We start from the raw sequence: 12,958 nt of genomic DNA, 5'->3' as shown, positions 1-12,958 counted from the left end.
CCTGGGCATGACGTGCTGTGGTATGGAATACCTCTTTGGTCAGTTTGGGTCAGGTGTCCTGTCTCTGCTTCCTCTCAGCTTCCCCTCCTCCCTGGCAGAGCATGAGGCTCACAAAGTCCTTGGCCAAACCAAAACATCATTGTTATCAGCTCTGTTCCCGAGCCGAAAGTCAAAACACTGCACTGCACCAGCTACCGAGGAGGGGAAACATGACTGCTACTGCTGAACCCAGGACAGCTGGAAAGGGGAAGGCAGCTGGTCGGTCCTCAGCCCCTCTGTAACACTGCCTGCACTGCGCCACCAAGCACAACAAACAAATCCAGATATTTTCCTGCAGGGAAATGGCAGGGGCTGATGAAGGCAGCTTGGCAAGCAGTGGCTCTGGAGGTCCCTGTGTCAGAGGAATATATCCCCTGCAAAACCAAGGAGGGGACTGACACCCCAAAAGAGGAGGCAGTGGAGGCAGCTGGGGTTGTTCTCTGCTAGTCCTTTATTTTGGTTGAGGTTGGAGGATCCTGGAACCTGGCTGGAAGCTGAGATGCAATACTAGAGAATTAACTGCTATTTAATGAAAGCTGAGGAAAAAATACAAACCGAGAGGAATGGGGCAATGTCCAAGTCCACCCAGCCTGCACCCATGCAGAAGATTCCTGGCATTTCAGATGGGGTCAACCCCATGGCTGTGCATAGTCCCATGGTCCTGGAAGGAGTGGCATTTTCCCCTTCCTTGGGACCCCTCAAGGGGCTCTGCTGGGGGAGCAGAGCAGAGGCAACATCCCAGGCTTCAGGGCAAGGAGAAGGCATCAAGCAAAGGGTCTTCTGCAATGTTAGGTGGACTCCCACCAACCTGGGCAGAAGGGACAGGCATTACAAGGTGGGACAGGACCTCAAAACATGCCACCCTCCATTAATAGAATCATAGAATAATTAGGGTTGGAAAGGACCTTAATATGATCTAGTTCCAACCCCCCTACCATGGGCAGGGACACCTTACACTATATCATATCACCCAAGGCCTCGTCCAACCTGGTCTTGAACACTGCCAGGGATGGAGCATTCACAACCTCCCTGGGCAACCTATTCCAGTGCCTCACCACCCTAACAGGAAAGAATTTCCTTCTTATATCCAATCTAAACTTCCCCTGTTTAAGTTTTAACCTGTTACCCCATGTCCTATCACTACAGTCTCTAATGAAGAGTCCCTCTCCAGCATCCCTATAGGTCTGTGTCATCCCCCCGGGGTCCCCACTCACAGGGTGCCCTGTAAAGCATCCACATGACCTTGAGGCAGTTGTCCAGCAGTGCCTTGGGGCGTACTGCCTTCCTCCGGCTCTCCATGCCTGCACTGTGAATCAGTTTCACCAGGTCAGCCACCACTACCTCCACGTCCGTCTGCAGGGACAGGTCATTGGAACTTCACCATAGTCCCCACCCAGGGACACCGGACTGCAAAAGCTGCAGCTGTTGCATTGGTCAGGAATCAAACCCAAGCCTCCCACGTGGCAGGCAAGACTTATACCACTGAACCACCAATGCCAAATGTGGAACAACCTACACATCTGACCCATGGCCCCCACAAACCCAGCAGCGGTGGTTGCAGCAAGGACAGGTACTGCTGGCTGGTACACCCCCCTCCATAGAGAGAGGACCCCAACAGACAGCTCAGATGCTGCCAGGGCTCCAGCCACAGAACCACCTCTTCCTGCTGCCTCACACTACCTCCAGCAAGGGGAGGTTGTCAATAGCCTTCAGAATTAACAGCAGAATGAGAAAATCTTGGAGGCGCTGCAGAACCTGTGCCATGGTACAGGACAACTCAGATACACTTCAGGTTCACACTGCAGACCCAGCTGTGACAGGCCACCACGACCCAGCAGCCAAAGGCAACTGCCCCTGGGATGTGGCAGTGCCTCCCAACCCCAAGCAGCCCAATCGTCCTGGGCCACAGCCCTTCAGGGCCACCAAGCCAGGGCCCATCACTGCCCTGAGCCAGGGGGTCCAACTGCCATCATCCCAGAGCCCCTCACTGCCACCAAGCCCTAAGCATCTCCCTGCCACAGGAGTCAAAAAGAGCCCTGTCAGCACTGTGCACCCACACCGGAGTACCTGGACAGTGTCAGGGTGGTGGTGCCCCTGGGTGCCCAGGGAAAACCCCCGGACACCCCGGCAGGCTGCAAAAGCCACAGCTGTTGCATTGGCCAGGAATCAAATCCAGGTCTCTTGTGTTGCAGGCAGGAATTCTGCCGCTGAATCACCGATGCCAGATGTTGGGCATCCCTGGGTGCTGTTCCATGGCCCTGCACCCCAGGTGCCAACTTCTGCCCACAGTAGCCCATCCATGCCATCTCTCCAATTCCCCCATGCAGGGAGGAGGTGTTCACACCCATGGGTGCATGTCTCCACAGCGCACCTTGTGTGTGAATGTACCCCACAGCTGTGTCCATATACCATGCACGCCTGTATGCACAGGCACCTGGTGCACCCAACACCCCCGCAAGGGGTGTGTAAGGCCACATATGAGTGTGTGGATAGAGCTGGGGTGCGGGGGGGGGGGGCAGGGTCTCCCTACCTGCCAGTACTTGCTGTACTCCTTGCCCAGGGCATCCAAGAGCTGGCAGAGCTCCTGTGTGTACTTCCAGGATGGGTGCTTCTCCAGCAGCACCTCATGGATCCTCAGAACAGCCTGGGAGCTGACATGGAACCAGAGATACTGTAGTGCCACCTCTGACACTGTCCTGTTGCGCTGGGGGCAAGAGGGTGGCCCAAGTGAGCCCCTGCGGGCTGCTGGAGTGTCCCCATCATGGGGCCATCCCCTGCCACTGTCTTGCCAGGTGGGTGATGTTGGAGGGCCTCAGCATCTCCTCGTACTGGACCTGGACCGTGTAGTCAATGGGGAAATAGTGTTTCTGGAAAGGTGGAGAAGAGCTCAGGGGCTGGCAGCAGGGTGACGGGGACATCCCTGCCAACCCCAAACCCCAGCGTGACACCAGGGAACTGGTGCAAAAGCCCTTTGACATGGTCAACCCTGGAGATGCACCAGCAGAAGCAGCTCGGCACCATTGGCACATGTTGTTCCTAGTAGAAAAGCCACCCCCAGCACCCAGTCACTGCAGCAGTGGGTGCTGCCTCCCATGACCCCCTCACCCCTGGGGCAAACCGGGGCTCTGCAATGCCATGTGCCCCTTCCACACCCCCCCCCCCCCCCAAAATTGGAGGTTACCATGTACTGCAGGCGCATCTCCTACTGCAGCTTGTCCTGGAGCAGGCAGGTGAGCTAGCATTCACCCAGTGCAGTAGCCTCCACTCCCAGCACAGCCAGGACCCCTGGGGCAGCCAAAAGCAAGGGATGTCAGCCCCCCACCCTGGGGACACCTTCTGTGGTGACCCCTGAGGCCACCTCCCATCCCTGTCCCCAAGCTGTACTCACACAGGACGGCCGCATAGCCCTGCTGCATGTTGACAGTGGCTATCGGCAGAGCCCTGGGCTGTGCCTACATGGCCGGGACTCACAGGGAGCCTCCTGAGTAGCACTGTGCATGGCGGGGGGACGAGGGACGGGCGCAGGCCCCGGGCACTGGACTGCTCTCCGGTAGCCCCGGGCAGTTGTCCCCTGCCATGGATGAGGGGTTAGTTCCCTTTCCTGGCCGTCCCCGATAGCTTCTCCTCTCCGGCTGTCTGCAGGGAGGCAGCAGGTCCCGAGGACATCGCAGGGTGCCGGCAGGGATGCGCTCCCGGGGGGGGCTGTGTGCAGGACTCCCCCTGCGCTGCAAGAAGGGATCTGGGAGAAGAGAGCCCCGGCTGCAGCCCCAGGGAGGGCACCGGCTCCAGTGGCCGGCTCCATCCCCGGGACACACACACACACAGAGCCCAGTCCCGTTATCCCAGCAATGAGTTCGTCCGGCCTCAGCAGGAGCTCAGCTAAGGAGCGCTGGGGTACGGGGCTGGCTGAGTGGACACCCCACGCTGTGTCCCCGCACTGTCACCCCACAGAATGTCCTGCATCCTCCGCAGCGCGGCCCCACGCTGCCGGGGGTCGTTGTGTCCCCACGCAACATGGCCCGCACAGGAGGGCCCCTACCGTGTCCCTGCACAAAGTGAGCCCCTCACGCGCCCCCACCCCGCGTCCCCGGGTAGGGGAGTCCCCGCACACCCACTTGGCGCGACGCAGGGGACACCGGGCGTGGAACGCGTCTCCCCGCGGGCAGCAGCAGGAGGGCCGTGCCCGCTTTTCCGGGAGGTGGGCGGTGGCGCCGGGAGCGGGCGGGGCGGCTGCCGGGGGGCAGGGATCGAGCCACCGCCCCGCCCCGGGACTCGTACGGCCCGGCCTGGCCCGGCCGCGGGGGGGTGCCCGGGGTGTGCGGCCAGACCGGGTGGGTGCCCACGGGGGGACTCGGACGAGCCTCCTAAGGCCCTCCCATATCCTTGGGGTGCTTCGGCTGCCCTGCTGGATGCCCCTGGGGTGCTCAGCTAAGCCTCCTGGGTGTCTCCAGGGTGCTTGGCTCACACTGTTGGGGGCACCTGGGGGCCTTGGCTAACAACCCTGCAACCTGCTCCTCCTGATGACTGTCACTCCAGCCCACAGGAGCCCCGTGGAAGAGGGCACTCAGGGCTGACAGGCATCCAGGGGGTCGGGAAAGATAAATCAGCTATCAAAAAGCAGGTCAGCACTCCCAGGGAAACCGTAGGAAGGAATGCACTTCTGCAAGCAAGGAGAGCCTGCTGGGATTCCCCTGGCGCCAAGTCACGGCCACCACAGCCACACTTCTGCCAGGCATCCCCCAGGCCCTCCCAGCTCTGCACTGGGGGCAAGATGCTCAGCTCCAGCAGGGAAGAAGCTTGTCCAGCTCTTTGATGTCCACAGGGATTTTGTCCACATCTGCTGCAAGCAATAGAGCAAGCCATTTAATAGCATTCCATGCCCACGTAGTCATCAGCTTGGCAGCCAGGATGGGTTGACGAAGAGAAGGGAGTGGTCAGGGCTACATAGCACACTGCTGGAAGTGGCTTGCCCTCCTTGGCTGTGCCAGGCTGGAAGTCACGGCGGGTGTGAGCCCAGGGAAAACAGCTCCTAGCACATGGCTACAGGGGCTTCACTCCACCTTGTCACCCAGCACCTTGCGGCTGCAGGGGCCCAAGGATGGAAGAGAGCCCTTGGCTGGGAGAAGCCCTGTTGCAGAATGACTCTAAGAGCAGAACAATAGAGTTCTGGAGGACTGTGCAAGCAAGGCAGGGGGTGGCCCCCACAGGTGGCCGGAGACCGGACCTGGGAGGAGAATGTGGAGGAAGCTGTGGGGGCTAACCAATACTGTTATGCCAAGAAGGAGTGGCTGAATACCACTCCTATATATGTGTGAACTGCGTCACAAATAAAGTAGAAGTTGCTTATCACCCATATTGGGTTGGCTTGTCTGCTTCTCCTCGCCGCTTACAAATGGCGCCCGAACAGGGACGCGGACTACAGGGCCCTGGTCGCTGGGGACCCGGATTACAGGGCCCCGACTAGCGGGGACCCGGATTACAGGGCCCCGACTAGCGGGGACCCGGGATACAGGGCCCCGACTAGCGGGGACCCGGATACAGGGCCCCGGCCGACGGGGACCCGGAATACAGGGCCCCGGTTTAACGGAGACCCGGATAGAGGGCCCCGGTCGACGGGGACCCGGAACGGCGAGTGAGCGGCGCCGGCGGCAGCGGCCGGGAAGCGCGGGCAATGCTGCTGCGGTGGCGTGACGGACCCGGGTGCTTGGACTAACCGAAAGAATCCGCCGCAGGGGCGTACCAGACACTGCTGCGTCGGGAGGCCGATCCGGAGACCGAGGTTACAGGACGATCCAGAAGAAGACGATCCGGAAAAGGCCGGCCATGAAAATGGACCGAGAGGTAGCCCTGGACTTATTACAGTGCTTTTTATAAAAGCGGGGAACTGAGCCCTGAACTTTTTACAGTGCTTTTTATAAAAGCGGGGAATTGAGCCTGAGACTATAAAGCAGCTAGCAGGTCTAGTGGCTAGGGAAGGCTAAGAGATTTCTTTTGCAGATCCTAATACAATATTTGAGGAGAGTGAGTGGCGACAGTTTGGTGATGAACTATTTGACTCAGTGCTTAATGATTATAAAAAGGCAAAGAAACTCGGTAAACCACGGAGGGAAGTAATGAACTGTATAAAAAGATACAAGGCGGAAAAGAAAACTGCCGCGGTAGCAACGGAGAAATTAGGAACAGACGTCCCCGGTCGGTTGAAACGGGGGGAAGATTACAACTCGTTCCCCCCCCAACTCGCGGGAGCACAGGGTTTCCCACCTCCCCCACCCCGCACCTCCCCCCTTCCTTTTCTCCCCCCCCCCCCCCCATCAGAAGGTGCCGCGGAGGAGGTGTAACTCCCTGCTCCCCCACCACCCCAGTTCCGAAAGTAGGGACTTTGACAAGGACAGAGAAAGTATATTAGAAGGTACACGCATGATGAATGTCGAGAAATCCGAAAGAAAAAAGGCGGTGCGTCGGCGCCGGATCGATTGCGGCGCCACTGTGAAGCACGCAGTAGAAAATAGGGATCATGCGCGAGCGGGAGATTTAAAGGAACCGCGAGCCTTTCCAACCCACTATGCCTTAAGAGTGAAAAAATTTTTAACTCAGTCACAGAAGAGCCAGGTCTGCAGATGGCTACATGCCGAACGAGAGACATCTGATAAGAAAGACACAGCTGCGAGCAACGGAGACCCCGAGTTCGGCGCAGGATCAGTCCCCGAATCCCCTGAATCCGAGCCAGATTAGTATCCTCTGCTTCCAGACCCTGACTCTTCGTCTCCCGGGTCGGTCTGCTCAGACTTACTGGCCCTGGAGACGCTCAGCTGTAACAATGGGTAACCAAAGAGGTGAACATTACTGGGGAATTTTCTGCAATGGGCATTTTTGCATATCCTGTGTTTACTACACAGCAGGGGGCTAAAGAGTGGGAAGCTCTTGATCTCCAAATAGTTAAGGCGGCCTGACAAACAGTGACCACGTATGCGTTAAAATCCTCTTATACTCAAGCTGTATATGTTATGATTTTTTCTTGCAATTGACAGGGGGAGCCCATACAGTTTCTCTGTGATACTCATGTATTAGAAGTTGGTAAAAATAAGTATGTCCATGTTTCTATCAACCCTTGGAGACCTCTGTAGATACTGCTGGCCACTTCTTCCAGCACAGGCTGGCCACCTGTGTCGGAATGAATGTGCATTTTGGTCAGTATAAAAGCCCAAGCCTCACACGATGTGGGGGAGGCAGAGCCTCTGCGGGGATGCCTGCTAAGGTTGAGCCTGCCACCTCGCACTGCAATGATGCTTCTCGGAGCTGGTTTGCTGTTAGTCTCCACAGGGTCCTTGTGCCACGGTCTGTACGTGGGACTGTAGTGGGAGTAATGATGGCTTTTGCATGGACTTAAAAAAAAAAAAGAGGGGGGGAGAGAGAGAGTAATGATGTTACATTTAACTTTAACCTGTCTACTTCTCAAGAACTGATAAGCTGGGGGAGGGGGTATATTTGTGTCCTCCTGCCTACAGGTCCATGGCGACTGTCTGCAAAGTTTGTGAAGCCCTGCCATGAGCTGGACAGACGAATGGATAAACCTGATGCCTCAGCTACAGGAGCTGACCGTGAATACCCCAAGCAGAATGAGATGGAGGAAGAGAAAGAACAAATAACTGCAAAACATCACTTGGGGGCAACTGAAAAGTAACCTCCTGAATATGTGTGCTTGTAAAATAGCTATTATTAGAGGTTGTGATTTTGTGTATAAAACCACCTGTATTTACTAGCTAGTTGCTAATAAGAAACTGCACCTTGTATTGTATAGATTTGTCACTTGTAAAAGAGATGTCAGAGTATGGAAATTTGCAGTAGCTGCTAGAAAATGCTAAGGCAAAAGCTAGAAAAATTTTAATACAATGGTAGTGTTATAAAGTAGGTGATGGAACAAATTAAGAGGGGGGGAGAATTCCACTGGTAAGAAATTTCTTTGGCTAGTCCTTCACTGCCATCAGCATCTTCAACATGCTGCTGCACCCTGTAATAGTTACTCTGCTAATGTAAATGTGTGTGTGCCTTGCTGTAGTAGCGACTTGTTACTGGATAAAACAAAAGGGGGAAGATGTGGAGACAGTGTTCTCACAGGAGAATGCATAATTGGTACATAGGCTTTGAATAGTCCTGAAAGATACAGCAAGGCCATGGGAGGCCTGAAGAAGCTTAAGCAAGCAAGATAAGAGGCTGGAATTCACCAGGTTAATGAGAACTGTGGACTGTTGTCAAGCTTTCAAGGTTGAGTTCTCACACCTGTGTTTAACCAATTATATTTTAGTCACTAAGGGTCTTCAAAACATGTATCCAATCATAATATGCCAAATCACTGTAAGTGCTTCAGCCAGGGCCTTGGCTCAACTAAGCAGACTGGGTTGCTGAGTTGCTAAGCAGACAATTCTACATCGAAGGCAATTTCTGATTTGTTTTAATGTTGACTCTAAGACATGCAACACTGCAGAACCTTTTGTTGTTGGAACAGGGACATGGATGTGAAGAGTTTGATGGAATGTGTTGTATGAGTTTCTCTGATTATGCTAATTCGATGCACGCACAGCTGAGAACCCTGGCTCAGCTTACCCAGCAATAGTAAATGAGCAATATCCTAAGAATAACTAGATGGTTGTCTTCATGGGGCATTACAGGTTGAGTCAAACACTGTTGTTTGAAGTATTGCACTTATGTATCATTGTTAGGTTAATCATCGTAGCTATTAGACTTGTTTATAGTTGTGTGATAAAACGGGTGAACAGAATAACCCATAATGCCTTGCTTGCACAAAGAAAAAGGGGGGAATTGTTGCAGAATGACTCTAAGAGCAGAACCATAGAGTTCTGGAGGACTGTTCAAGCAAGGCAGGGGGTGGCCCCCATAGGTGGCCAGAGACCGGACCTGGGAGGAGAATGTGGAGGAAGCTGTGGGGGCTAACCAATACTGTTATGCCAAGAAGGAGTGGCTGAATACCACTCCTATATATGTGTGAACTGCGTCACAAATAAAGTAGAAGTTGCTTATCACCCATATTGGGTTGGCTTTGTCATAAATTGAGACCACAACGGATCATAATCCAATTAAAATTTTATTAATTATAGCAAGTAGAATATGAGCAAAAACATCGCTGGACGACAGGGGAGTCTGCGCTCCGCCAACTGCTGTGCTGAGCAGTTCAAACAGCCCCTTTTTATACATCTCACTTCCGTGTTCATGAAGTAGTGGAGGTACTCTGCGCATGCTTCCGCTGTTGTTAGGGTGTCAACCTCTGCCTCCTGGTGATCGTTGAGACTGAAGTAAGAAGTTTTCCTCCTTTGTTCTATAGTTGACCTTTTACTCATATGTCCTTATATGGAGTTGTTTGTCTTATCTCCGCCAGTTCCTGGAACATCTTACAGTTATCTTTAGTCAACATCTGCTAAGCGGTACTTGGTTTAGTTTGTGTAAGCGATTACAGTTATCTTATCTTGCACAAGCTGTGTCTGGTGATTGTTTGAGTAAGTTTTCACATCTTTTGTTGCCTAACCTTTACATTGGGCTTAACATAAATCTTAATAAACAATACCCTTATCCTTAGTTTCTTACAATCCCCCCTTTTTCTTTTTATCCTATTATTGTTTATTAGACGCTACTTTCATTCTCGGCACTGCAAGTAAACCTTTTTCCACAATCCCAACATTTATCATAACACTCACAAGGTAATACCTCACAATTACAATAGGCATAGTTTTTCCCAGGTTGCCTTCAGATGTCTATCTGGAGATGATACCGACCAATCAGAAGCAATTGTTTCACATCCCCAGTATCCGCAATAATAATGTCCAGGGAGGTTACAATAAGCGGGTCCAGAAGAGGGACACATATAAAATGGTGATACATTTTCACAATTTAGCTGAAAGAAATCTACATACAGGTTGTACAGGGAAGTTAGGTTGTCCCGCCCCAATGAAGGTGGCTATCACTTTGGATGTTTCCCAGGATATTAATTCCCATCTTAATGGTTCATGCGGGTTTCCATTTACTTGGGTTATTATCAATAACAAAACTAACGGTATACCAGGAAAAAGGGTGTCTGTCAATTTTGCTATTTTAAGTATATTTTTACCAGTCCTGGGGAAGTTTGGCCATTGCTGCTTTTGCGTCCCATTGTTCTGGCCCTTTTCTCCACAGTTTGTTCCTCCTCTGCCTCACCCGTCGACTCAGTTGCTTCGAGCCACGGGGTGTACCATCTTCTTGGCAGCAAGGGAATTCTTCAGGAGAGTAGCTGTTTCGGGCTTTCTGCCTATTTACATAGGCTTCCCACTTTGCAGCTTTAACTAATGGGGCAAAGCAAGGCACGGTTAGTACTTCCCTTCTACACTTTATAACCAAAATTTCAGTTACAAAGGGGACTGGTTCGTTGGAGTGGTAACAATAATATTGAGGGTTTACTCCTTTGGCAAAAATCTTCCATTACTCATGGGATTCCCGAATAATTTCTTGTTTAGACTCTAATTGTTTTAATTTCCACTCAGTGAGAGTTCTTTGGATTTTCCAACACTGTGTGCAAACTCCTATCGGAGGGTATCCATATTCACAGTGTGTCCACCATTTATCCTGGCATACCTTACACCTAAAACAAGCAAATGGATAACAATTGCAGTTCAAATTATTACGCCTAATTCGTATATCTAGAGTACATATATCATTTACATCAGCATATCTTCTATATTCACTATTGTGTGGTTGCATAAGTTTAGCAATTTCCTTCAACACACTTTGTACGCTTCCATATATAATAGAAAAAAAGAGAAATAATTATAGCAAATATAAACAGCAATACACACTTTATACCAAAAGATAATGCGGTGAAATAATCAAATAAAGTCTCTATCATTATGTTATCTTTTCAGGGTTATCTTGGTGTCACCTGGAGTACTGATTACTTTCCAGTGGGGTCTCATCACTGGGCCTTTAATGCGTGTCTGTTGTTCAATTGTTTGAAAACAATTGTGCAATAGTTCATTACCTTCTCCTGGGTATAAAAATTCAGCGGGGTTAACTGCTCCAATAGTTTTCAAAGATAGTTTAGGGGATTCTATAAGTATTCCCTCATACTTTAATAATCGGCTATCTGTAAGCCATTTTTCTGCTTTTTGTTGTAACACTCCCCTGATGTTATGAGGCGCATATAAGACAACTTCTCCATTATAGGTAATGCGATTCGTTTCCTCAAGTAATAAGGCAGCAGCAACAATGATTTGTAAACAACTCGGCCAACCCCTGCTCACAGGGTCCAACAGCTTTGATAGGTATGCCACCGGTTTCTTCTGTCCGGCCCATTCCTGAGTTAATACTCCGAATGCCGTTCCTTCATGTATGTTAACAAATAAATGGAATGGCCGCTTTAAATCTGGTAGGCTTAAAACCGGTGCTTGACTTAGCTCTCTTTTGAGACTGACAAACTGCTCTTGATCCTGAGGGGTCCACTTGGGTATTTTGTCTTTAGACAGTTGTTCATATAAGAATTTAACTTTAAAGCTATAGTTTTCTATCCATTGCCTACAATACCCAAATAGCCCTAATGCCTGCCAAATTTGCCTCTTAGTGACAGGCATAGGTAATTCCAAAATTCCTTTAATGCGCTCTGGATCCAATATCTTCTGGCCGTTAAACAAATAATGTCCCAAATATTTCACTTTTTCCTCCACAAATTGTAACTTTTCTTGTGATACCCGTAGGCCCTTTTGTGCAAGAAAGTTTAGGAGTCGAATGCTTTCTTTTCTTACATCCTCCTTATTATTCCCTGCTATGAGCAGATCATCTGCATACTGTAACAGCATGTTCCCCGTTTGTACCTGGTATTCTTTTAAGAGCTCTTCCAGGGCCTGTCAAACAGATTAGGGGACTCAGTGAACCCCTGGGGAAGCACGGTCCATCTCAATTGCTGTCTATGGCCTGTCTCTATGTCTTCCCATTCAAAGGCAAAATAATCACGGCATTCTTCTGCCAGTGGACAGGCCCAAAAGGCATTCTTTAAATCAGCCACACTATACCAGGAGTTATGGGGTCCTAGTTTGCTTAGCAGTGTGTATGGATTTGCTACTACAGGGAACCGGGTGATAGTTCTTTTGTTTATTTCCCTTAAATCATGTACGAGCCGATATTTCCCATTTGGTTTCTTTACAGGCAAAATGGGGGTGTTAAAGGGTGACATACAAGGCTCTAAGATTCCTTGTGCTAACAATCGATCAATTTCTGGTTTTAATCCTCTCCGTCCTTCTAGGGATATGGGATATTGCCTTACCCTCACAGGTATGTGGGGTTCGGAAATTTGGATTTTAATCGGTGGAATTTCCAGTCTACTAATTGTGTCCGGAGAGTACCAGACATCGGGGTTAATTTGTTTTTGATCATCCACGGTCAAAGGATAAGCAGACACTGTCAGCTCTTGATTTTTCACTTTAATTTCTAATTGCAATTCAACAATTAAATCTCGTCCTAACAGATTAAATTCTGCTTCAGGGACGAGCAAGAGTTCACCCATTCCAAATTTATTTTTAGTTTCGAATACCACATTTTTAATTTTGCTTACTTTAAAGGGTTCTCCTATTTCCCCAATTACTTGTACTTTTTCAGGGGAAACTTTATATCCCTCAGGTATTTGCTTAATAGTTGATTTCTCAGCCCCAGTGTCTGCTAAAAAGGTGAACTCTTGTTTATGGGGACCTATTTTTAATTTTATCAAGGGCTCATGATGACTCCGGTCCCCTAAGATATAGAGCCCCTGACTCTCCTATTCCGTTTTCAATATTTCCTCATCTCTGATCCTTTTTCTGCAATTCTTCTTTATATGTCCCTTCTTTTTCTTTTGTTTAGTTTTTATTTCGTTCAGCGGATAAAGTCTAGCTCCCGGTCTTTCTAGCCA

General features: G+C 50.5%; 1 protein-coding gene across 1 annotated transcript; it reads right to left on the bottom strand.

Annotated features, from left to right (window-relative positions):
- Positions 1-1,215: 1,215 nt before the first annotated feature.
- On the bottom strand, positions 1,216-3,455 carry LOC133262222 (interleukin-34-like). Its single transcript, XM_061441183.1, has 3 exons — positions 3,428-3,455; positions 2,570-2,850; positions 1,216-1,392 (listed from the first exon to the last, which is right to left on the bottom strand). Exons 1-3 carry the CDS (start codon positions 3,453-3,455, stop codon positions 1,216-1,218), a joined length of 486 nt encoding a protein of 161 aa, XP_061297167.1.
- Positions 3,456-12,958: the final 9,503 nt, after the last annotated feature.

Source organism: Pezoporus flaviventris, unplaced genomic scaffold, assembly GCF_033815535.1.
Source record: "Pezoporus flaviventris isolate CSIRO_AGI_PZ_B2104156 unplaced genomic scaffold, CSIRO_AGI_Pfla_v1 ptg000204l, whole genome shotgun sequence".
Classification (NCBI taxonomy): domain Eukaryota; kingdom Metazoa; phylum Chordata; class Aves; order Psittaciformes; family Psittacidae; genus Pezoporus; species Pezoporus flaviventris.
The sequence above is the reverse complement of the archived record's forward strand: the minus strand, read 5'-3'. Positions and strand labels throughout refer to the sequence as shown.

Coding starts and splice junctions, on each gene's coding strand:
- LOC133262222 (XM_061441183.1), bottom strand. CDS start 3,455: ATGCAGCAGGGCTATGCGGCCGTCCTGT. Junction 2,851..3,427: donor GGGCTATGCGGCCGTCCTGT/GTGAGTACAGCT, acceptor GGAGATGCTGAG/GCCCTCCAACATCACCCACC. Junction 1,393..2,569: donor AGTACAGCAAGTACTGGCAG/GTAGGGAGACCC, acceptor CTGTCCCTGCAG/ACGGACGTGGAGGTAGTGGT.